The 26,027-nt window shown below is 29.5% G+C and overlaps 3 protein-coding genes across 8 annotated transcripts; 2 read left to right on the top strand and 1 right to left on the bottom strand.

Annotated features, from left to right (window-relative positions):
* The first annotated feature begins 3,438 nt into the window (after window positions 1-3,438).
* LOC126836219 (protein FAM98A) lies at window positions 3,439-22,423 on the top strand. Of its 5 annotated transcripts, none has more exons than XM_050569432.1 (2): window positions 3,439-3,564; window positions 20,478-22,423. In XM_050569432.1, the coding sequence occupies exon 2, from the start codon at window positions 20,487-20,489 to the stop codon at window positions 21,969-21,971; it is 1,485 nt and encodes a 494-aa protein (XP_050425389.1). In that variant the 5' UTR covers window positions 3,439-3,564; window positions 20,478-20,486; the 3' UTR covers window positions 21,972-22,423. The 5 variants fall into 5 exon arrangements, with proteins under 5 accessions (XP_050425389.1, XP_050425387.1, XP_050425388.1 ...); XM_050569430.1 differs by lacking the exon at window positions 3,439-3,564 and adding an exon at window positions 18,630-18,750; XM_050569431.1 differs by lacking the exon at window positions 3,439-3,564 and adding an exon at window positions 18,875-18,966.
* Window positions 4,929-18,434, bottom strand: LOC126836218 (neuroglian). 2 transcript variants are annotated; one of them, XM_050569426.1, is made up of 23 exons: window positions 18,255-18,434; window positions 13,694-13,810; window positions 13,104-13,233; window positions 12,913-13,028; window positions 12,648-12,841; window positions 11,969-12,108; window positions 11,724-11,885; window positions 11,469-11,659; window positions 11,121-11,396; window positions 10,857-11,034; window positions 10,659-10,750; window positions 10,110-10,390; window positions 9,673-10,041; window positions 9,362-9,596; window positions 9,174-9,292; window positions 8,576-8,762; window positions 8,217-8,487; window positions 7,990-8,160; window positions 7,581-7,747; window positions 7,319-7,526; window positions 7,162-7,247; window positions 6,152-6,247; window positions 5,956-6,081 (listed from the first exon to the last, which is right to left on the bottom strand). In XM_050569426.1, the coding sequence occupies exons 2-22, from the start codon at window positions 13,767-13,769 to the stop codon at window positions 6,156-6,158; spliced, it is 3,741 nt and encodes a 1,246-aa protein (XP_050425383.1). In that variant the 5' UTR covers window positions 13,770-13,810; window positions 18,255-18,434; the 3' UTR covers window positions 5,956-6,081; window positions 6,152-6,155. The 2 variants fall into 2 exon arrangements, with proteins under 2 accessions (XP_050425382.1, XP_050425383.1); XM_050569425.1 differs by lacking the exon at window positions 6,152-6,247 and having other exon boundaries at window positions 4,929-6,081.
* Window positions 22,424-23,662: 1,239 nt separating the features above from the next.
* On the top strand, window positions 23,663-25,669 carry LOC126835360 (peptide chain release factor 1-like, mitochondrial). Its single transcript, XM_050567884.1, has 7 exons — window positions 23,663-24,153; window positions 24,222-24,307; window positions 24,372-24,558; window positions 24,636-24,799; window positions 24,971-25,088; window positions 25,157-25,293; window positions 25,363-25,669. The coding sequence occupies exons 1-7, from the start codon at window positions 23,862-23,864 to the stop codon at window positions 25,570-25,572; spliced, it is 1,194 nt and encodes a 397-aa protein (XP_050423841.1). The 5' UTR covers window positions 23,663-23,861; the 3' UTR covers window positions 25,573-25,669.
* The last annotated feature ends 358 nt before the right edge of the window (window positions 25,670-26,027 follow it).

Genomic DNA, 26,027 nt, shown 5'->3' with positions numbered 1-26,027 from the left:
GTGAGCAGGTTGCCCCGCCGTCTGCTACCGTCACCACCGCTGATGCGTCCATGAGACCGGCTGGACCAGTTGTGGTGGCTCTTTTGACGCCCGCGCCTACACGCACCACCACCACCACCCGTCGTCACCCTTTTTGTCCATTTTCTGTAATTTTAAACGATAACTTTTTTTAACCTAGCCGACGTTCACAAGCAAGAACACCACAATAATATCATCTTTGAACAATACACGTTTTTTTTTTTTTACCACTTATTGATCAATAATTGCCTTTACAATTATTTGAATGATTTTAACCAAAATTTAAAACCCCCCCAAAAAATACCACAATTCTTAGGAGCCAGCATAAAAGGAGATTACTGCATACAGAAAAAAAATATATATTTGCATTAGACGTTTTCAAACAGTTTGTTAATATTTAAAAAAAATTTTAAACCCGGTTTTGGCAGAAGCTTAAATAGTTACTTTCAGTATAAAACTCACAGCCTCCCCCCATTATATTATCTTTAGGATTAGGGTAGATAAGATAAGGAGGGTTTTCGTCTTTCCTGATAATTCCATAGATATGCCATAGCCCCATTCTAGTTCTACAATCTACCTTCAGTCTAGTTTTCAAACTTAGGGTCCTAAAAACTACGATTAAAAAAGTGAAGTAAAGAAAAAGTTTCTAACCTATCTAGGGGCAAGGGTTTTTGATATTTCTTTCGTTTGCCAACGAATACTAATTTTGAACTATTTTTAAAAATAGTTATAGCGTGCCGTACATTTCAATTGAAAAATGTATACAATTTTTCTCGATTTTGAAGGGAAGAAGTGAACTTTTTTAATTTTTGGCCTAATGTAATACATTAAGCAATCGATTCAGCAAATTTGCGGAGACATCGAAGGTCTAGACGTAAAATTAAAAAATACATTTGTAAAAATAATACTTTTTCAGCTTCGCATCAAAGCTAAAATGTATTTACATAAAATATAGTTTGAAAACCATACAAATGTTGTAATATCGCGATTTTTTTTTTTTTTTACATTTCAAATTATAGCTATTATATTTTTTTAAAACCATCTTCGTTCGATTTTTCATAAATCGAGGGTCGTATGATATAATATAGCTGTCGATTGCATCTCTTCGCAGTTCGGCGGTTTTTCAAAACTCGTTTAGGTCGACCGCGGTGTAATAATAATAAAATTGACAAGTCGCTAACAATATACATCCAATTTATGATGACCTCGAGAACGCCCAACGATACATCATTCGATGGTGTTATAGGTAAGTAATATTGCTTGTGTTTCTTCACTTTCGTCGCCTCCGCCCACACAGAAAAAGGATTCTCATACAGATATTGTTAGGTACACAATAGGTGTACCTATGTATATATATATATATATATATATATATATATATATATATATATATATATATATTATTATACAACTATATCGAAGTAAAATCTTGTGTATACAATCTGTTAGGTGTGGACAAGATGTTCGAACCAATATATTACTTTCGGAAACCTCAATTAGAAATATAGGTATATTTATTTTGTATTCTGCTCAGATGCGGTGATTCGAATGTCTCAATTGGTGAATAATAATATTTTTAAAAAACACCATATTTTTTTTTCTCTTGTTTCTACACAAAATTTTAGTTAAATTGTTTATCTTTCTCTTCTGGCGAACACATTACAAAATGCAACAACTATGAGGGAAGTTGGTTAGATAACACAAATTACGGTAACCAAAATCGTCAGAATTTAATGCAAATCTTATTTGTATAAAGAATGTGCTGAATGTGCAATATGTATGTACCTACTCCCTAAGACTTTGTTCTTCTTCTTTTTGTAGAAAACAAGTTTAGCAGGACGGTGCCGTATTTGGCTTATCCAAACTGGTTTGTATAGACTATAGAGGTAAAAAATCTTACCTCCGAAGTAAACATACACAATTCATAACATCAATACAATATTAAATATAATATATTGTATTATTATGACCATTAATATATAATTGCGAAAACATTATAAATCATTGTTGATTATACCTATTTTTAAAACAAAAGTTATTTATTATTCTGTACTTGTACTTTAAATTAACAATGGCCATTTCAATTAAATAATACATATTTATATTCTTTACATATAAAGTATACTTGAGTATACTGTATGGTACGTTCGTATGTAACACGTGGTTATTCATATAATAACTAAAAAATAAGTGGATAATTCATAATTAATTACAAATTTATAGTATACAGTAATCTATAGTAATCAGAAGTATAACTCAAGTAAAATGCATTTTTGATAAAAATAATTTTAAAACATAATTGAAATACAGATTTATATTATGCATTTTAAATTAAAATACAATCTCAAAAATGTAAGTATCCAAGTATAAAAAAAAAAAATATATTAAATATATTAAATTTGTAATCTGTTTCTTTAAAATTATTTGTATACATTTTTAAAAAAAAATTTGATAACGATATTAATTTAAAACTAAATTAATTTTGTATACATATTAGGATAGCAAATATTAGGATGCTTTACGCGTTTCTGGTTAATAATTTCTCAGACTATCACAGCCTTCCTGATAATTTTCTAAAATACCAGCTTCTTGCTTTCTCAGTACAACTTCTCCAAAAATGCAGATAGAAAATAATTTTTTTAGCTATTTGAAAAGTCAGAAGTTTAAATGGCGCCCCTTCCGATAACTTTTTTTAATAATTTTATAATATAGTCATTATTTAAGTTTCAAATAAGTATTTTTTTGGGGTTTGTGGAAGTATAAGTGCAAACCAAAAATAGTTATACAATTATAAAAACAACTTTTTATTTAGAAACTAAACATTTTAATTTAACTTTTTATATACTTAGTATTCTAAAGAGTTAATTTATGATTGAAAATTGTATAAGCAATCAGGCACGCTGAGTTAAATCTCTTCTCAACAATTATTGAAGATAGACAACTTTTATATTTGACTTTAACGGACCTTCATACTTTTATTACCTATAATCTTCTAATATTATTCCACATATTATAATTAAAATCATCATTTATAAATAGCAACCTAATGTTTTATTTACATTTTAACTGAATGCCACCGCCACAATTATATATTTGGAATTGTTATAAATGTACTTGGAATAATTTATAGAGATTACCAATTGGACAAAAGGATATATTTTGGTATTCATAAAACGTTTCGATTGTGAAATGAGTAGATACTTCAATATGCGATCATTCCATTTATATTCACTGTCAATTAATATTGGTTCTCATTCGAATAAAGCTCTGGCAGTCATTGCTTAGGACGGCAATCTCATACGATCCGCGTTGCTTTACCATTTGTTTTGTTTTTATTTATGTACCTATTTTAGCGATTAAAAAAAAAAATTACTTTTAACGTCTAAACTCTTAACAGTAGGGTGTGATTTATAACAAAAATAGTTCATTTTATACCTACAGGTTTACTAGCCAGATACAACAGTGGTATTGTGTTGTATTGATATTTTTCAAGAGAAAACAAAACGAAATAAAAACGTGTCTAGCAAAAAACATCACCATAATAAGGTAAGTAAAAAATTGTTTTCACGTTAGATATGAACAAAGCTGAGAAGGTTGTTGGAATTTTATAATACTTATTTATGTGTAAAAAAACTTTGCATACAAAAAAGCAGCAAGCAATTTTTTTTTTTACTTAAAAATACGTTTGAAAGATGTTTTTAGCATAAACATTAGAGCATATGGAACATTTACCTTTTGAAAATAATATTTGACGTTTGCATATTATTATACTTGGGTTTTCTTTGTCTTTAGTGACCGTTCGAGACAACAATTACTTACGTTGGTATATAGAAATATATTTTATACTTATGTAATACGTTGGTATAGGGAAATATATTTTATACTTATGTAATACGTTTTGTGGTTGTGATTAGCGATTGCAATCTTGAAGTGGCTATTAGGCTTAGAAATAGCTGCCCGCCGGGCTGTAAATTAGTATTTACATCAGCTAACTGTACAATTAAAATGGTGTAGATTTCATTTCATTTGCGCCAGTCATAGTGGATACAAATACAATAGATTACATCATATAAACCAAGTTTGCAGAGAATATGAAAATTTTTGGATGGTTTTCAGGAACTTCAAATAAATTATTACGTCTGTTACTTGCAAGATGTGTTATCCAATACACAGATTGTACAGCGACTGAGACTGCAGCTGTATTATGTGTTACCTAAAATAGTAAATACCACCATAAAACCTGTTTGTGTTTGATTATTAAAACGGATAATAACCACGGTGTACTCTTGTGGGGCACGTAATTTCAGGTAGTTAAAATAAAATTGTGCTTTTTTAGATTGCACCAAATATGTGACTAAAAAAATTAATACAATTACAAAAATAATACAAAAAAAAAACAATGCGCGTTCAATTTTTTGCATTTATTGGATATTTTATTAGGTAAATTTAATACAGCGTCACCTAATACATATTATAAATACAAAATACAATAGATAATACTGTGGGTGTGTAATAATAACTTAAAGTAAAAATAACAATACTACTGTTTTTTGATAATCAAAATAATAAATTAGACCAACGCCCTTAGTTGGTAAATTAAAATTTTTTTATACAAATATAGTTAATTACTAAATAATGGTAATAATACTGGTGCATACATTTTTTTTGTGATAAAACTTTTAAAGTAAAATATTTGAATTTATTGTGTTTAGTGAACTAACTATGAAGAGCAAATTTTTGCATTTTAAACAATAGGTATTATTTATTTATTATATATAAATGAAATAATCACTTATATTGTAAAAATACATTTATATAAGCTTGGCTTCAAAAAAAAAAAATTAAAAAATATGATAAAAAAAAAAAAATACAGATATAAATAAATACTAACTTAGTTTACATAAAATGTAACATTAATGGAATGCATGTGTTCATTATAGGAAAAAAAAAATACTTATATAAATATAATAACAAGATTAGGGTTTCTATATCTATATTTATTATTATAGGCAGTGAAAAAATGAGGGTAAATTCTTTTGATCAAAAATATATTATTGTTCTCAAAATAAAATACTATTGTAAAAAATTAAATTTTATAAAAATAAAACATAAATATTTTTAAAATAGTTATATCTATTAAATCGTTAACGCTTTTGTGTGATGTTAATTTAATGGGTTTTACTTTAGCAATATTAAATATTTTAGAATTTGAAAAAAAAAATTATAATGACGCCATCAAAAGAAAAATTAGCTTTCAAATAGTGTAAACATAATAATACATACTAAAGAGAATAAAATAATTAGAATCTATACATAACATAACAAATACTCAAATAGGTGTAAAATGAAGCGCAGGCATAGCGTGCATAATATTTGAATCAAACAAGAGTTGGCTACAACAACAACGACTTAAGATTTGAAACTAATAACTCTCAAGTTAAAATTTGTTTAGCATTATTTTGTTTAAAATCTATACACGGAAAATAAATTCGGCAGGGTAGTTTATTATAGATGACAATAAATGCTTGTATTATTAATTGTAGTATATAAAAATTAACGGTGAAATGAGAAAACATTCTTTTTTACCTCTACTATTTAATTATTTTTATAAGCATAATATGACTTTATCACAGATACAGAAATGCTAATGATATATAGATTAACACATACGTTACATAAAAATACAACCAAGTTTTTTTTTTTTTTTAAAAAAGACAGTAATAGCTTTTATAATAATAATTATAATAATCTCAAGCGTCATTTGTCAATTAATATAAAATATAATAATACTGAAATGACAAGCTTTGGTTTAAGGGTTAGGTAGGTAGGCAAGAATTGTTAAAAATGCGTCAAAATAGTACATAAAGAGCAGCCTAATTGGATATATATTTTTTTAATGTCATATAAATAGCAATTTTAAGAGCTATTACACGTATGTGGCAGTAGAGGACAAACCAGTAACAGCTTCAAGAGTCGGTTGTTGTTGATGAAGCGACTGCTGTTGACGATTTTTTCTAGCTGTACCATATTGACCGATGAATGATCCATCCTCGGTAAATTGGGCTGCAACAATTCGAACAGACGTTAGGCAACTTTATTGATCGCTATTGACTGAAGGCAACAATGTACTTACAAAGTTAGACAAGTGTGGCGAAACCGGCAGAAGTGGTTTCGCCTTGTCTTTTTTTACCATACAAGCCAATAAAAGAACCGTCTTCATTCATTCCTTCTATACAAATAAATGGGGAGAAAAAAAAAATCAAAACATGCAAAAATTATAAAATTAATGTGCAAAATAAAACTTGGTATGGGAAAAGCTAACCTACAATATAAACCAAGCAAAATACTAATTGGATTTTTTTTCAGGGTATATGTTGTCAAAAGTGATTAAACTGCGCCAGAGAGAGAGGAGACTTTCTAAGTAGTAACCTAAAATTGCTGTACTCACTCGTTCCTCCTATCCGCGACGCGCCAATTAGAAGTCTTCTCTCACCAAATAAGTGTACACATTTTTTTTTATCATGCAGTTAAAAAACGCTAGCCACCCATAATTTGTTGAGTGAAAAATTCGACGGTCTCCCGGTAAACAGGGTTAGTTTCAAAATAACAATGGGATAACCCTTTACACCCGACTGTTAAGAATTAAAATTTGAATTTTGTGGTGGCATACTCCAATTTTTATCAAAAATGAACTTAACTCATTTTACCTGGAGGCTGTTGAATTTTGAAAGTTTAGTTTGTTTTTAAAAAAAGTTCTGATCTATTTACTACAAATATTTTGTGGTTTTATAACAATTTCAAGACACTGGTTTTGATTTGCGCAAAACTATTTTGTTGGAAAAAAAATACCCTATAAAGAAACTGTATTACTGTATTTATAAGTTACACTATTGTTAAAGCTCTAAATTAAGACTTGCTTGCTTTGACAAATTGCTTATATTTAACTCTTTAATAAATGTGGGTAGGTAGCGCCTCCTTAAAAAAATAAAGGGAACACACAATTTGAATATTATTCAACAGGGTTGAACAGGATCTAAGTGCAACTATTTCTTTTGGGAATAATTTTTGTATAGTAGCCAAACTCGATGAAGTTCAAAAATAACTTCAAGTGTCAAATGTTAATCAGAAGTTTATTGTATTTACCTGTATCTCCTTCGCCAAACTCTATTATTGAATCAGTGTCACTTTCCGGAGATTGTTTTTCACTGCCGTGTCTTTTACCACCGAGTCTAAACACCACATTATTGACAAATAAAAGTTATAACATAGCACAAGACCATCAATTAATATTAATACATACGGCTGAGAGTATTCTTGGAAATGTGGTTCATCAGGATAATCGTGTCGTCCTCTAGCTGCTTCAGATTCGTGGACAACATATTTTCCTCCTCTGTTACGTTTAACCATACAGACGATAATGAGTAAAATAATAAGGAAAAGTAATGCCAATAACATTCCAATAAACCATCCAGTCGTTGCCATATTCTCGCTTCTTCTAATAATCGGATCTAAAAGAATTTAAATATAGAAGTATGTTTTTAAAATAAATGAAAAAAAATTACCAGTGCTTGATGCTTCGATTTCAACCGGGTCAGACTGTCTAGTTGTTTCCCCATCTACAGCAACAACTATAAACTCATACAATTCCCCAGGTTTTAAACCCTTTACATCGATGAAGTCTTTATCAAGTTCTGGCAGCGTTTCTTCAAATAATGTGTCGCCTTTGAGTCTAAAAGTAATAAAACATATAAATGAACAAAAAGTATGTGTACAAACCAATTGTGTTGGCAATTTATGTTACAGAAATAAAATTCAGTGGTGCAGTCATGGCACAAAGGACTTTTTTATGTACGCGGTACATATAACGGAAATTGTTTATCCACAGTTGCGTACATACATAGAAAAGTGTAAGGAGGTAACACAGTTTGCACCCTTATAACTATGTCACTGAATAAATAATATACCAATTACCTGTACTTGACAAAGAAATGCGATCCAGGATTACCATCAAGTTTTGGAAACCAAGTTATGCGAACTGTATCAAAAACATTATTTGTTGCCATGTGTTCATGACTAAACTCGGGTTTGTCTAAAAGAGTGCCTTCTGGCAATGCAGGTTTGGTTTGTTGTTCAATGAAGAACCTGTTAACAAGTCATATATTATACTCTGCACAAAATGTATTTGTTGTAGTACATACGGTTCTCCAAAACCAGCTTTAGTTGTTGCTTTGATGTAGATTCGATAATTTGTTCCCGGTTTTAGTGCAGCTAATTTAGCACTTGTCTGCTCTGGATTTTTTATCAAAGGTCTATCGTCCGTATTGCCGACAACTCCTTCTTGGTTCATGGTTCGATACACAATAGCATATCCGGTTAACACTCCATTTGATTGTTCTGGGGGCTTCCAACTCAACAGAATTGCCGACGATCCCCACTGTTCCGCTTCAACGCCATGCACTGGTCCAGGAACTAATAACACATTTATTTATAATATTTCTCTTCTATATTCTAAATAGAGTAAAATTTCACATTTGTAAACAGAACTACAGTGAATTACCTCCCTCTGGAGTATCAAACGTTATTAACGGGCTAAAAGGACCGTTAAAACGACTATTGTGAGCCAGTATGCGTACAAAGTGTTTAGAGTTAGGTATAAACTTATTAATTTCAACAGTTGTGGTATCAGAACCAACTTGTTCTTCGATCATATTATTTTCACCGTCCCTTTCTGTCCAAAATTGTATCTGTAACAAACGATATAGTAAAAATATAAATTAATTGACATGAGTAAATTTTTACAATTTTTGTATAATTGATAATAACTGTGTAGTTTAATTAATATTGAAATAAAGTTGAAGAATGACTACTTATTGAGCCGTATCATATAATGATTAATCGATTGGAGAAAAACCTCAGAGTCAGAAGTTTTTAAAATTCAATAATAGGTGTACATTATATTATATTTGAACATAAATTATACATAATCAGTAAATGATACGTCTCAATAAGTAGACTCTCTTAAACTTTATTTCAAAATAAATTGAACGTCACCAGTTTTTATCAATTTAATATCCGATTTTTTTAAAAAAAAGTCTACTTGTATCGCTTTTGCAATTATTAATTTAAATGATGTTATTTTTAAAAATAAAATTTACCTTATAGCCTTTGAAAGAACCTTTTAGAGATTCAGGTGATACAGGATCCCAACTCAGTATTGCACTTCTACTTCCGGTCACATTTACTACAGTAAAATTTTGGGGCGTTTCCACAGGAACTAAAAAATTTTTTTTTATAATTGTTAGTATATTATTTTAATGACATTATTGTTGTTATTATAATTTACCATCTTCGCCTGAATATCCAATGATTTCTTGTTGAGGCACATTCGATTCGCCCTTTTCATTGGATGCGATAACTTTTACTTTATAACGCTGATAAGTAGGTTGATTACTAATCACTAGTTCCTTCCTAGTATAATCTGTTATTTCTTCAGAATTCCACACCTGGCCTGGTATATCTTGTTTCCAATATACTCTATACCTCAAGCCCGGAGCATTGTGTTCAATTTTAGGCATCGGCTAAAAGGAGAGAAAATATTACTGATTTACATTAAGCACCCTACAAGGCTTCAATTATTATTCTAGTATTACTTACAGTCCATCGAATAACTAGGTTATAAGGATCGGTACCAGCGGCTTCAACATTTTCTGGGTTTTTATAAGGAACATCTGGTTGAGTGGTACAAACACTGGAATGTAACGACGGAGTTGATCGGCCTATTTTATTCATTGCAATTACTCGGAAAGTGAAATTTGCCCACGGAGTCATCGGTACTAGGTAAGTTTGTTCTGATGCTGGTACATTGTCTGACGCAACTGACCAGGAATCAGGAGCAAAACTAGTATTATATTCAATCGTATAACGCAATATCGGGGCACGGTTATCTCCTTTGGGTTGCCATCTTACAGCTGCTTCTTTCTTATTGCAAGTAATTCCTAATAGCTGAGGCGCATTTGGCTTGTCCTAAAAACAAATTAGAATAAAATAATGTTTTAACATAACAGAATTAATCAAGTTGAAAAAATGTGTACTTGAACAATAAGCATTGCGCTGGCGGTGGCATTGTCTAGATCGGTTTTAGCAAGACAAGTGTAGATTCCAGAATCCAATTCTATTGTTTTTGTTATAGTCATTGAATAGTCGTTAGTTTTTACAAAACGTGGTTCTGTATCAAAGTTAATTGGTTCGTCTTTGGCTAACCATTCAATGTTCAAATGCAAAGACCGATCAGCAACAGCTGTACAATGGAAAGTAGCCATCGTTCCGGCCACTACTTCGTAATCTTCAGGAGCAGCCGTAATTTTGGTATGTTCTATAAATCAAATCAAAACCAAACCAATTTATCATAATATATAAATACATTAAGATGAACTAATAAGTAGTAATGATAGCAGAGGCATAATCGTAGAGTATACGCTGTATGTGTTATTTACCTATTTCTTACTTTTATAGATCTAATCAGAATGAGAACTTAGTTATGATTACACCCACATTTAGAAAAGTGAGTACACAGGGCATATACAGTTACAACTACACCCTAGAATAATAATAAGTGGAATATGCAATTTTTGTTTCATTACCTTTAACAGTTAAGGATCCAGAAGCATTTACAGAGCCATAGTTGTTAGTAGCAATACACGTGTAGTTCCCAGAGTCAGTATAACCAACTTCACTGAAAATAAAATATACGTACTTAAAAATGAATTTACAACCTAAACGCTACATTACATTTGTTTATAAATTAATAATCCTTCCATTTAATATTATAAGCTACTTACATTATTTGCAAATCTCCATCACTCAAAGTCGAATAACGTCCACCGGTCAACTCAATGTTGTTTCTTGTCCATTTTACATGAGGTTTGGGTACTCCAAAGTTTTTACAACCAATAGTCACTGTACGGCCATCGACAGTTTCAACATTTTTCGGAGGTATAGTGATTTCAGGAGCCAAAGCTTAATACATTTTGTATATTTAGTATAATTTTAATGAGAATTATAAATAAGAAATATAAATATACTATAAAATATTTGTAACATACCTAATACATTAATATAAACGTCTTTGTAAACATAACCAAGACTGTTGGTAGCGTTACAACCATAATTTCCAGTGTCATTTTTAGTTAGTGGGGTAATTGTAATAGTGTTAGACGTAACAAATCGCCTTGAGTTTGGTGGTGCTTCCGCTAATGGTCGACCGTTATGGATCCATTTAATTGTCGGTTCGGGATTACCACTAGCTTCACACTTGATTACAGCAGTTTCTCCTTCAGCTCCTTCCACAAACTCCGGTGTCACAGTAAAGAAAGGTATGGCTAAATTAATAAATATTTATAAGTTTTAAATATCATTTTACAAGTATAATATTTATTTATTTATCTTTATACCCATGACTTCAAGTTCAATGTTATACGACTGAGGTGAACCAACACCATTGCTGACTTCACATGTGTACTTTCCTTTGTCTTCAAACATTACTTTACGAATGACCAAACTTTTCCCATAATTTCCCGAAGTAACTCTTTCATTAGGCTGTATAGGCTTTCCGTCTTTAAGCCAAATTGTTTCAGGCAGAGGGCTGTTGAATAAAAAAACCAAAACAATTAATTAACTCGCAATGTCATAAAATAAATAAAACTCACGTTCCACCGTAAATACAAAACAATTCCGCTTTTTTACCCAACAAAGCTACTTCATTTCTCCTGGTAACATATTGTTGTGTAGGCGGATATTTGTTTTGTAAAGCAGTACCTGCTGTTTGGATAACATTCAAATTCACTGGGTTGCCCAATTTGTATTCACTCCTAAAGCGTGGAAAATTGATTATAGATTATAATCCTTTGGCTATAAATTAACATAAAATATTACTTATTAAATAAATGTATACCTAAAAACTGAAGTGGCTGCACAGGAATAAGTAAAACCATCACTCGTATCAAATCGCGTGACATTGGAAAACCACATATTACCTTCAGGATCTAAAGTCATTCGGCTGTTGTTTATACTTCTGATACCACCATCAGTGTTCTAAAATGAATACAAATATAATAACTCAAGACTTTAATGACATAAAATATCAATGAGTTAAAACATATTATAAAACTGGCTAACCCGGGGAGAAAAATGAAAAAGTTTTCTAACGTAATACTCTCAAAAAATGTACAATGTTTTCAGACCAGAAAAATTCGAAAACAGTTTCTTAACCCGAATCCTAAAAAAATGCATTATGTTGTCTGAACAATTTCTAATGTTTTTATACTTTATAGCCCTTATTTAAAAAAAAAAAAAAATGTCCCAAGACGTTTTCAGTACAGACCTAAAAATATCATAGAAGTTGATCAGATCAGTATACTAACACAGTACCCATAAATTAAAACTCATATTTATTAAGATTACAGAATTGATTTAAAAACCCGGGGATTTTAGGATCCTAAAATAGAGATAAGATAAAATGTAGTTTTTAAATCTAAAAAATTCAAAAAATGTGTCTACTAAAAACAACCATAAAATACACCTGCCATTTTGTTTTGACTCCTAAAATATTATTAAAAAAAAAATGATTTTACCTGTATTAACCAGTACACATTTGGTTTCGGCCAACCAGTAGGAGGATGGCATGCAAGTTTAAAAGGTTCACCTTCCTGAGCTTCGATATATGCCTCTGGTTCATCCTTAAAAGCGTTCAATTCAGCTTTCACAACCATGACAGATTTTGAGGTAGCGGTACCCCAAGGGTTGTCAGCAAAACATTGATATTGACCTAAAAAAAAATATATATATATATATCTATTAATATTAGTTACTTAAATATTAATAATTAAATTAAATTACCGAGATCTTCATCTCTCGGCTTGGTAACGGTCAGCGAACCACGGCCAGGTTGTTGTGATATTCTGTCATCGTAAGTTTGCCAGTTATAGTCTTTGCCGTTCTTCATCCAACGATATCTGTTGACAATACATTTTTTTTTACAATATACAGGTTTTAGTGTTTCTCTTAAACTGAGTTAATAGAAGTCGTACTTTGGCGCAGGCTCGCCTTCTGCTTCACATTCAATGATGAATGGTTTATCATTTTCATTTTGTTGAGAAGCTACTTGAAACAATAGTTCATCAACAGCGGGTTGTTTAACAATTCTAGGTGGAGATTGAGCTGCAACATTTAAAAATTATAAACTAATAAGTATGCTATGAATATAAAAAATCAATATTTTTTTTTTTTTGAGGAGGAGGGGTATAAACCGTTATAAGTTAAAAGTTCAATACAAATACAATTCAATTTAATATTATCACAACAAAATAGTGACAAATGTAGTTCTGAAATGTTTAATTTTTTTGGTCATAAAAATAATTAGTTTGTTGAATTAGTTTAATAAAAATATTTTGTATATGATATTTTTGATGGCCTTGATACATAGCCAAAGATTTTGTCAAGCTGCCACCCGTGGGTTGTTTTTCACAAACAAAATGACGAGTCGCAAAACCATTTTACGAAAAATTAAATTATTAAATTATAGTTTAGACTTTAGACACATCGAGAAGGAAAGCCGCAGTAGTAAAAAACGCGAATAAAAAAAAAAAACATAAAATACTCATTATTTTCATCAACTTACTTATGGACGTAGAAGTCGCTAGGTAAATACACAGAAGTGCTGTTGTGCACAGCAAATCCCGCGAAATTCTATTCATTTTTATGAATATTTTGTGCTACCAAATCACTGGCAAAATTTCTGAAACACAACAAAGTGACAACATGTTTAACATAAATATTAACTAAAAAAGACACACGTTAAACAGCGAAGAAGGAAGCGTAACTATTCTGTAGGAAACACAAAAATGCTATTTTTCCATGCCAGAGTTTGATCGACAACTATGACAAGAGGATACAATTGAGTGCGTATAATAATAATAATAATAGCAAACTCATTACATGCTGTTTTGTTTTGTTGCCTGACCAATTTCATTGAGTTTATCAGTTAAGGTTACACTTAATTCAATATATTATTATATTCTGTTGTGTTACCGATTAACGATAAGACAATCAAATTATCCCATTAATCAGCTCTTTACCGCCACATGTCACAAAATAATCAAGGGGCCAAACCTATCTAGGATGACTAAAAATGATGCAGAAAGCTTAATCTCCTTCAAAAGAAACCATAACCGACACAATGATAACCGATGTCATGATCTCGACCAATTACAAATCACATCGATTACTTTACTAATGGGTAATACTAATAAAAAAACTATTATCGACGGCAGAATAAATAAACAAGCCTAAGATGTAATTTATAACCTTGGTCGTAGATAAAAACATGACTTGAATACACCAAATATATTAATATAATTTAAATAATTCATTAGTAGACATGGAAAAATTGATAATGTTTGGCCTGCTAACCGGCCAGATAAAAACTCGTTTTGGTCAGTCCGAAAAAAATAAAACATATTACAGTACAACAAATACCCACCTTTTTTATTTTATAATATGATTGTTTCAAATTAATTGTCACGTAGAATTAACTGTTCTATGCCAGTATTATCCCACATTATTCGATATTCTATTATTAATATTTTTATTACTTTCGCGAAGCACGGAACAAATGCGTTCACCTACCTACTTAGGTTCGAATTATAAATAGATATAAATTGTGTGAGTTGAGCGGATCCCCCGGCGTGAAAAACAACTGTACATGCAGGATATAACCAGAGAGCCGATAAGCGAAACGCTATTTTTGGGTTACAGATATTATTGTGAAACGAGGCGGTTTAAAACAATTATTATTATAATATACTTATGGGCTATGACGCCGACCAGTTTACCGCAAACAGTGAACGTCGTCACCAATGAATAATAATAATAATGATACTTTACACATCTAATAACTTCACGCACGATAATAAGAACGAACAAATATTTAAATATATACCGAGAACAATGAAAACGTGTCAAATCGGAAGGGTAGAGGTCAGAGGGAGTAGATAACGCTCATGACTTACGGCCGACAATTAAAATATAAATTCCCAAATTCATTATACCATTGATTATAAGTTAATATAATAAATGGAAAAGGATTATAGTATTATGTCATCATTTTTTTTTTTTTTTTTATAACATACTGCCTACACAAACTGTAATGATTGTTCTTTTGTCCGTTTAAACAACGGGTCGATTGAATATATTCAACCTAAAAAAACCTAAATAAATAGTGCTTGTGTATGTATGTGGCATCTCGCACATGTTACCCTAATAACAATATAGTAACAGCTAAAAACGCTATTTTTATTTTCTTTTGAAAAAATAATTAACGGTTACGAGGAGAAACAACACCACTTGTTCTTTTAACTGACATGACAGTTTTATATGTTTCGTGCAGTAACCGCCGTTCCCAGAAAACTAAACATATAAGAAAAGATAGAATAGTTAACTGGAAGTCAATGCTAACCACTTTTATACACCGCCTATAGCTGTTATAATTTATATAATATTTATGTGCACGGTCAAACGTCAGATGATTGTCGATCAATAATTAGACAATTAATTTTAACCGTAGAATTAGCGTTTGAGTGACATCAAGGAAAAAGAGAGAGATAAAGTGAATACTAACACATCCGTAAGCACGTGGGAGCAATAGCAAAAACGTTCAACAACTACGAGATAATAATAATAATAAAAAAAAAAAACAATATTGTCCGATACATTAGTGTAGTTTACCTTTTGTGGAATATGTTGAAAACAGAAATTTATTTTTTGTTGCTAAAAACGAAAAACAAAATTAAAACCAACAGGAAGAAAAATATGTGGTTATTTTGATAACGCCCCATGCAATCGGGTTGAACAAACCTAAGGTGTAGAGTTGGCGAAGAAAATCATGATTCATGACTCACCGTGACCAACAGACCAAATTACCCAAGTCGACAGAATCGATACGTGCTTACTCGGTGTTAGTGTACTTACAAAATTATAATAACAAACAACGAGATAAAGAGAGAGCAATAGGTGTTTATTTGTACCGCTGAAAACAGAACTGGAAATATTCATTCTGCGTCACGTATTTAATTATAACGAAATCGGCTGTTTTTTTTTTTTGATGAATGAACCCATAGAAGTATACAACATAGTAAAATTCGAATGACTCACTATTTTTGTATTAACGCGACAAACGTCATTAAACACACGTCTTCTGTAGGTCACGAATTAAAATAAAATAAACAAAACAAGGAGTAAAAACCTTTTATATGAATATAAAGAAAACCTGATACCTCCACAGCTTCGCATCGAAACTTAAAGTTCTCAATTCGTAAAAAAAACAAGTTGTACGTTTCTCGGTTTGTTTAAATTATAGCTTAAATTTCATAAAAAGTTTAGCCTTCAAAATTATATCAACATAAAAAACAAGCTTTCAAATAGCTAAAAATATTTTAACCTAGTTTCTTCAGAAACTAAGAAACTAGGTTTACTTATAAACATAGTTTTGGCCAATGACCATTTTTTTAAATTTATAACTAAACCGACTTGGGTGTATATGTGTGTGTGTGTATGTGTATATATATATATATAAAGCAAACACCAAACACAAATAATTTATTAAATTAATTACAGTTATATACTTTATTTGTGGGTAAACCGTAAACAATTTGCCTTGTTCGCCAATAATTAAAAGCCTTGTTTCTCATCCTGTTACGGTCATTAGACTGAAGTAATCATTTCTACGTTTGAAAACTGAATATGTAAACCTTCGAAACATTGGCGAACTAATTAAATTGTAAATTATATTTGATATATTCCAAAATTTTGGAACTTTTATCTATGGAACTAAACAAATGCACCTTTTATCAAAGGTATTACTTATTAACTATTAAAATGTCCGGTACTTTTTTTTTGTGAAATAAGTGGTTGTAAAAAAAAAATATATATACGTAATATATAAATTTAAAAACATAAACTACTATTTAATTATTTTTAATATTTTCCTACGAGTAATTAGTTCCTTTTTAATAAGATAATTAATTGTAATTACTATTTTCCATTATTTTGTAAGTAAACTTTCTACATAAAATTACACTGTATTAACAATAGAGAATAATAAAAATAAAGAAATTACATTTGTATCACAGTTAGTAAGTTAGTTAAATTTGATGCAATACATCTATATACCAATCATACAATTTTACCTATATTAATTATCGTAATTGTTTTTTACACAATAAATATTATTATATCTTTCTAAAACTACATTAACAAACACAGGAGTACTTATTTATCCAACAGTATTCATAAAAAAATATATATATTTACTTTTCTTGTTTAAATTTTCCTAGATATACCAAATCAATTAAATTTTAATCTTAAATACCTGTTGATAAAAAAAAGTAGTTTTACCTATAATGATAAAATTGTTACTATGATATTTGATCAACCCTTTAATACACAATTTATAGTTACTATTAATTAAGAATTCATTCCTAAATTTGTAAGTTCTTTAGAATTGACAAATTACTGTACTAATATGGTGTTGACAATATTCAAACTATTTAGTGTCATGTTGTAGTTACAAGGAGTTACACCCATTTCTCAATTTAAATAAAGTGTATCTATTGTGATTTGTTAAGTGTTGGAATAATAATAAAAACAAAGGTGTAAATTCATTATGTTAAGCAGAAGAATAATAATCTTTCAACTATTCTGGTGATCTATTGTTATAAAGGATTTGCCCTGCACAATTCCCTTCCTCAGTAGCTATGAAGTTAATATTATTTTTTATTATTATTATAAGTATTATTAAGATCAGTCAATTGTAGTTGAAGGATACATACCATTTAATCTTTAATAGTAAATCATAAATACAATTCATTAACGACCCCTATCCCCACGTAATAATAAAGTAAGGAAGATTTGTATTCCAATTCTAAACAATTTTAGACGTGTCCACGCCAGATACTTTGGTAACGGAATACATATGTAAAAAGACAACAAATTTGAGTTTTAACTGTTCATAGCTGCTTTGAATTGTTTTGAATATAGCAATAAATTACATAATTTAACGAATATATGTACTAACTTGTCGCTACCAACAAAAGCGGAGGGAAAAAATCAATTATTTGGCCAAATGCTCGTGCACTAGGTAATATTCATAATATGAACACGGTAAATATTGGAATGTCACTTACCTATATGACTGTAATGGGCGTACGGACAGTCTTCAAATTAAACATTACTTTAAAAACAAAAAAAAAAAACTTAACATAAATAATACTAAACTTTACATCCTATATTAAAGATTTAATTCACAACCGATAATACTGAATACGCATTCTTCAACAATTGACCACTAATACCCTCAGTGCTGCTGTCACTACTGCTATATTGCTGGTTGCAGTTACACCCACAAATAAACAAAACACACCGTATTTCATGGAACGCCAAACAACGTTCATGGAAGAAGTAGAATTACCGCCGCGCGTAGCCCTATAAAAATCAGTCGGTAGGTGCCGCCGCGCCGCGTCAGGGCAATTAAATAGGACATATTATCACATAGGTATAATCACGAATTCTTTGTTTAGGTTCGGTTTGCGCATAACGCCTAAATGTTATGGTATTTTTTTGGCTATAAAATCATAAAGTGCACTGATGGGGTTTGCAACTTGCAAGCCGGGTATGAAGAAGGTATGGCTTGCGTACCACAGCTGTTAAGCCGCATAATATAACAATTCAATTAATTTGAGATACCAATATGAATCATTATGAATATTTGTTCTTATCAATTATCAATACTGATTACTGATATTTGATATCTAAGACCGTGTCGTTTTTGATAATACGAATTAAAATAATATTATTTATTAATTATTATGTTTTATAATTTATAAACTTTAACATCTAGTAAGTCTACTCTATGTCTTCAACTACATCACTAAGGCTTAATATAGTTTTAAATTTTCATTTCGATAAGATAACTGTTGAAAGTTTTCTTGTATTGGTAAATTAAAGACTCACTGACATAACTTAGGTAAATATAAAGCATAAGGTTAATATGTTTTTTTAAAATTTGTTTTAAAATTGATTCTTTTTATAAGTTAAAAAAAAGCTGCCGTAACTAGAAAATGTAAACATTTTTTTGTATTAACAATACTATTGTATTAATACTTAAAGTTCTTTGCATACTACAAACTGATTCAGCCATTAGCAATTTTAACTATTTATTTTTTAACTGTTCTTCATTATCATCATCATGTAGCATAATAGGCCATGAAGCCCAACGCTGCTATCATGAGATGATTTCTTGACAAATTTGCTATTCGGTATAGGTCGTCAGTCTGTCGCCGGACATTGCGGAATTTGCGGTTGCTTTTTACCAGACAATTGCTCGCCCAGCAATAAACTATACATTATTCCATCCTGCCATTATGCTAAATTTGTCATTTAATATCATGTTCTTAATTATATAACATTTGAGACTAAGTTTGGATTTAAGTGTAAATAAAAATAAAGTGACTACATAAGATTAATTAATTTTATCAAAATAAATAGTGGATTCCAAGTCACACAAACTTAGGCTTTTTAGTTGATAAAAGTAAAATAATTATTTTTGATACAAAATTGATTACCTCTCAAATATGTCACTGATATAATCAGAATAGTAATATAAATTTTATAGGGGAAAAAAATTATTTCTTTTTCATAAATTAATTTGATATCAATATCTATTTTATATACTGTAATCAATCATAAATATCTTTAAAATCTGATTATGTACCAAATTATAAGATGTGTTAAATTTACATTTCTTTTGTAAATTTATCTTTTATAAAAAAATTGACTGGAACAATTATCCCACAATATATTGTTGGATCTTTTGTACATGTATGGTTATGAAAAAGTAATTAAGCAGAGTAATTAATTAACTGAACTTAAGTGCAGTTATTTTAACAAGCATTATATATCCTGAAGTAATTAAATTTTTATTGGTATTGGTAAAAAAGCATCCTATAAAAAAAATTATAAATGAGGAAACAAAACAAATGTGTTGACTATTGATTATTATTAAATTTGTTTAATGTCCTGGTTTCTAGAAAATTATTCTTGGAAAAATTGTTATACTAATAAGTAGTATCACAACATGAAGTATAAATAATAACATATCAAACAATTCAACATTTCTATAATTGTTTTTTTATTATTAATATTTTTTAAAAAATAATTATAATTTAAAACAACAGTATAAGTTCATAAAAAATTATTTTACTTTTCTGCTACTAATCAACAATAAAAGTAAAAAGTTTACATTTATAACACAAAAATTGAAACTAATAGTAACTTGATTTTTTTTTATTAGCTACTTAAATTTCTACTATCTATATATTAATTTTGTTTAATATTTATTATGTTTCTAGAACTAAGAAATGGAATCGTTGATTCTGGAAGATTTAAAAGATTTGGGAAGAACTATTTCTGCTCAAGAATTTGAGGAAGCCATTATTGGTGGTGCAAAATCTATAACGTATACGAAACTTGTTGAATGGATTACCAAAGAAATTCAGACCTTATCATTATTAGATGAATATGTAAATTCTTATACCTCTGAAGCTGATTCTAGTTCATTCTTATTAGAAGTTAGTAGCTTCCTGAAGGAATTAGGATGTTCCTATAGTGCTTTAACAACAGGGCATGTTGGAGATCGTTTAAACTCCAAAGAAAACAAATTATTATTGTTAGACTATTTAATTGGCGAACTAAGAGCATCTCGAATTATAAAAACAAATAGTGTAAGCAAGAAACCTAATATGCAAGTTGCACTAATTGAAAGTAGTCCTTCCAAATGTCTGAGAGAAATATTAATTACTTTAAAATACCCAAAACCTCCAAATGATATTACTACGTCCGTTTTGTTTAGTAAGATTGTGAAGAAATTACAAGAGCTCTTAAAAACTATACCGCCAGAGTTGATCGGGAAACCGATAGTACGTAATTCCTTTAGTAGTAAACAATGGGAAATAATTAACAATGAAATTGAACTACTTAATGAAGACTTTACAATTCGAAGAACTATGCTGTTAACCAGGCTCGATGTAACAGTCCAGTCGTTTCAGTGGCCTGATCGTTTAAAAAGCAAGATAGACGATCTTGAAAAAATCTACCAATCTAAATTAGATTTAATAAAAGCTTTACCTAATTTTACCATTTCTGATGTTATATCAGCTAGAGAAGATTTAGCTATTGTTGAAAAAACATCGAGTACCTTAGCTATTCAAAATACAAACTCGTCTGTAAATAAAGTAATCATTGGTCAGGTGCCCGATAGGGGAGGTCGACCCAAAGAACAACAAGCTCCGCCTCCAGAAATGCCAAGTTGGCAGCAAAGAAGTCAATCACATAACAATAGAGGCGGACTACCAATGAGAGGAGGCCAAGAAAGAGGTCGCCAGCAAAATAGAGGCGGCCAAGGAAGAGGTCAGCAAAACAGAGACAATCAGTATTATGGAAATTCAAATATAGGCGGTTACCGAAATGGTAACGGTGTTTACCAAGTGACTGATGGGTTTCAATCGATTAGTGTAGGAGCTAGAGACTCATTCCAAACTAGTGGTAGTGGTCGTGTACAAGGAGGATGGAATAATAAACCAAGAGATAATTATCAGGACAACAATTATCGAGGGCAAAGTACTTATGCTAATCAAAATGTCCAACAAAATACAGGCTACAGCAATAATAGTTATCAAAGTTCCTCTGCCAGCCGAGGCAGTAGTAATCAAGACTACTATAATAACGACAGAAATTATAATCAAAATGATTCTTTTGACAACAGCAGACGAGGATTTTCAAAAAGGGGTAGAGGTCATGATGGACGCACTTATTACAATCAACAGAGAAACAACCAAAACTACTAAAAAATATATATTTATGTAGTAAAATAAATTAATAAGGTCCAACCTTTAAGATTATGTTTATAATTTGAACTTTCTTTTGTACTTTTTTTAAAAAAAACTTAATTTTATACCTAACTTAATAAATCTTACCAAGTCGAAGTATTTAAATGTTAATCTACATTAAAGAAGAATCTCTAAATTAATTAGGCACTAAACATTAATTTAATATATTCAGTATAAATATGAGGTGAAAAACTTGTAAATTAATAATATATATCATAAATATATAACTCATTGTACCTAATAAATAAATTAACTAGCGAATGACTTAAGCTTTTTCTAGATAAAAACATCTGTAATATTTTCATGCGAGGTATTTCACTACAGTTTTTAATGAGCTAAAAAATGTAATTAAACATGTCAATCAATAGAAATTTTAATATATTCTTTTTTTCTAAAAAAAAAACACAGAAGGCAGTATATCATAATGGAGCGCTAAATGAAAAAGGTTCTTATGTGTCCAAAAATCTTTAATTCATTGAAAATGTATAGTTTTTAAATAAAAAACAAAAATTTTAATCACAAATCTAACTTGCCCTCAATAAGCTATAGTAGTGGGTTATATTTAATTACTTATAACTTATAAGCATCATGTATAAGTATTAGTGTTTGAAAGTAGTTTTTTAAGTGCTTTGAACTTGAAGAAATAGTCATTACCAATAGGTACCTACTTACTTATAGTTCTTGGTAATTATTTGGTCATTAGTAATTGCTGGTAAATCAAAGTCTATGTCATTATTTAAATCATATTTAATACTTTATTGTTTACGACGAAACTATATTTAATGTATACTAATTAATTAAGTAGGTATTGCATTTAGTGTTATAATTATTATTACCCACTGATTGCTATATACATTATACATTAGTCAACGTAACATGTGTTTACTAACAATTCGTTAAAAATTGAGAAATGTTATTTACTATAACAAATGTGGAGACTATTATCTATACTACATTATGTGGACATTTATTGATGAAAAAAATGTTTTACTGTGCAATTTTAAAGTTTGAGTTTTTTTTGTATGTTTTAATGAATTGTAAACATTTAGTTAATTAAGTAATCGAAAATTTAAACAGAGAGTTCTCTATGTTTCTAATTTGGTGATTTTACAATAATTCCAAGACAAATTTTGTTTAGATTCGCGCAAATCTGTTTTGATGAAAAAAACCTGTAATTTTTACTATAGAAATGTCTGATGATTGTGATAGTCTAAGAAAAAAGAATAACCAATAAAAAAAACCCTCATTTTTATATTACCAAGTATGTACTATAGTTTAAGTTCTAAATTAAGATTTACAAAAATTATGTTTTACTCCTTAATAAATTATAATCCTTACTCCTTAGACCTTACTCTTACAAAGGTAATACCACAGAATAGAATAAGTAGTAAATTTAGTCTATTCTGTGGTAATACTTTGATCATTATCATTTGGTAAATACTACACAGTATACTGTACATTTGGTTTTTCTCTTATCACAGAATTATCATGGTAAAAAAGTTTGGTATGTCAGAAACTTATGACAATTTTGAAATGGCCGTCAGCGTTTTCTGGACACCCTAATATTTCTTATAGGAAAACGCCAGCGGCCATATTGAAAAATTGATAACACAAGCTGAGCACACTTAATACTTGTCTATTTTGTTATTGAGGAAATTAATTACGATTGATAAGATTTTTAATAATATGAAAATTGAAAATATCAAGTGCACTGTATAATTAATTTATTCTAGAAAATAAAAAATACTGATTATTAAATTGTTATTACTATTATTTATTCTTTAAAATAGTTAATTTTATTAGTACTACATCAGTGTTATTGTGAATTTTTTTACCATTTATGTAATCATGAAGTTTATTAGAATTAGGAGTTTATTTTACAAGTGTAAGCATACAATTTGGTCGTCAAACCAGCAGCGGATATCTCATGTCACACACGGATTTTTGGTTCGTCGATATTCATCGCTTTCTGATAAGATTTCCAATGTTTTGTTAAATAACGCTGGAGTACGGTCTTATATAGAAAATCTTATATCTAAAGGTTATTCTGAATCAATGACAAAACCAAAAGTTTTGTCTCTTTTATCAGCCATAAGAACATTAAAGGATGATTTACAATCACTCACTGAATTCGATATAGGTCAGTGAAGGCTAAGAATTAGTGAATTTTCTTCAGTTTTGAGTAAATTTTATTACTACATTTTTAAGGAAAGGAAGATGATAAAGAATTTACAGCGCAGTTACTAAAAGAAAGAGAATCAATTGCAAAGCAATTGAATGAGCTTCAACTTGATGTAAGTTTTAGAGTAACGTTTTTTAAGATATATTATTGTGTTAATTGAATAACAGGAGAATTAGCTTTTAGGTGCATTAGTACCGTGCGATGAAGATTCAGACTGTACAGATATAATAGTTGAAATAACAGCCGGCGTCGGTGGTCAAGAAGCTATGATTTTTACTCAAGACCTCTTCGAGATGTACAGTTCTTTTACAAATTACAAAGGATGGCAATGTGAAATAGCTGATTATTGTCCTACAGATATTGGTACAAATTATGATAAACATTGTTATAATGTCTTAGCACTGCTAAAATATTTGTATACAGATTCAATTATTTTGTAGGTGGTTTGAGACACGTGGGTTTAATGATATCGGGCAATAATTGTTATCGTTTATTACGACATGAAGGAGGTGTTCATAGAGTTCAACGTGTTCCTAAAACAGAAAAGTCTGGAAGAATTCATACAAGTACTGTAACGGTTGCTATTTTACCTCAACCAGCTGAAGTAATTATCACTAATTTATAAAATATAAACTTGAATTATTAAAATATAGCGTTGAGAATAATATTTTCAATATAAATAGAACAAATAAATAATAATTAAACAAAATAGTAATAATAATTTTTTTACGGAGAGGGTAAAAATTGTGTTTATTGCATATCCATTAATTTTCAGTTTGATTTAGTGATTAACGAAAGAGATTTAATAATTGAAACCAAACGAGCATCGGGGGCAGGAGGACAACATGTCAACAAAACCGATAGTGCTATCAGAATGCATCATAAACCAACAGGTATTATATAATTTTATAATGGTAAATTAAAACAAATATGATTTTACATAAGGTTCTTTTATATTTAGGTATTGTTGTTGAGTGTCAAACTGATAGATCACAGATTAAAAATCGTAAGATAGCTTTACAAAAATTAAGAGCAAAAATTTACCAAATGCAATTAGACGAACGACAATCGACCACTAAATTAGCTAGAAAACAACAGGTCAGTTTGTAAATATTGTTAATTAAAACTTCTAACTAAGTATGTATTATTTAAAAACAATTTTAATAGGTTGGATCTAGTGCGAGATCAGAAAAAATTAGAACGTATAACTTTAATCAGGATCGTATAACTGATCATCGATTGAGCAAGAATTATCATAACTTAATTGGGTTTTTAGAAGGCGAAGATCTCTTGGACAGAATAATTAATGACTTAGAGACCATGTCCCAAGAAAGTTTACTGCATGAATTTATTCAAAGTATTTCACAAAAAAATTAAATGTATTTAGTTGAAAGTGAATAAATAATGTGTTAAAAAACGTAATATTATTTCAAACAAATTATAAGACTTATTTATTAAATAGTTTATTACTAGTTATATATTTTTTATTTGTTTGTTCTACTTCATATGATTATTGATAACGATAAATACCACCAATGTATATTTGTATTAACCATAAAAGATCTTTTTAGCAAATGTAAAAACCATAAGGTGAATTATAAATTTCCTAATAGTGTAGTATGTTTGTAATATGTTATCATCAACATTTTTGCAACCGTACATTTTATAGAGTTGGTCTCAAACAAATATGCAAAATTTGTTTTTTTCGTAGATATAATATTTTATGAAGTTTCTAGCTTTATAAAAGAGGGAAAAATGTTTTTACAAATTATTTGTTCAGATTATTTTTTTGTAAATATTTATTTTTTTTAAATAATATAAAAACAAATGTA

Source organism: Adelges cooleyi, unplaced genomic scaffold (genome assembly GCF_023614345.1).
Source record: "Adelges cooleyi isolate 19-005CV unplaced genomic scaffold, UGA_ACOO_1.1 ACOO_flye_CR_arks_rails_tigmint_CR_PRNA_23, whole genome shotgun sequence".
Classification (NCBI taxonomy): domain Eukaryota; kingdom Metazoa; phylum Arthropoda; class Insecta; order Hemiptera; family Adelgidae; genus Adelges; species Adelges cooleyi.
The sequence above is the reverse complement of the archived record's forward strand: the minus strand, read 5'-3'. Positions and strand labels throughout refer to the sequence as shown.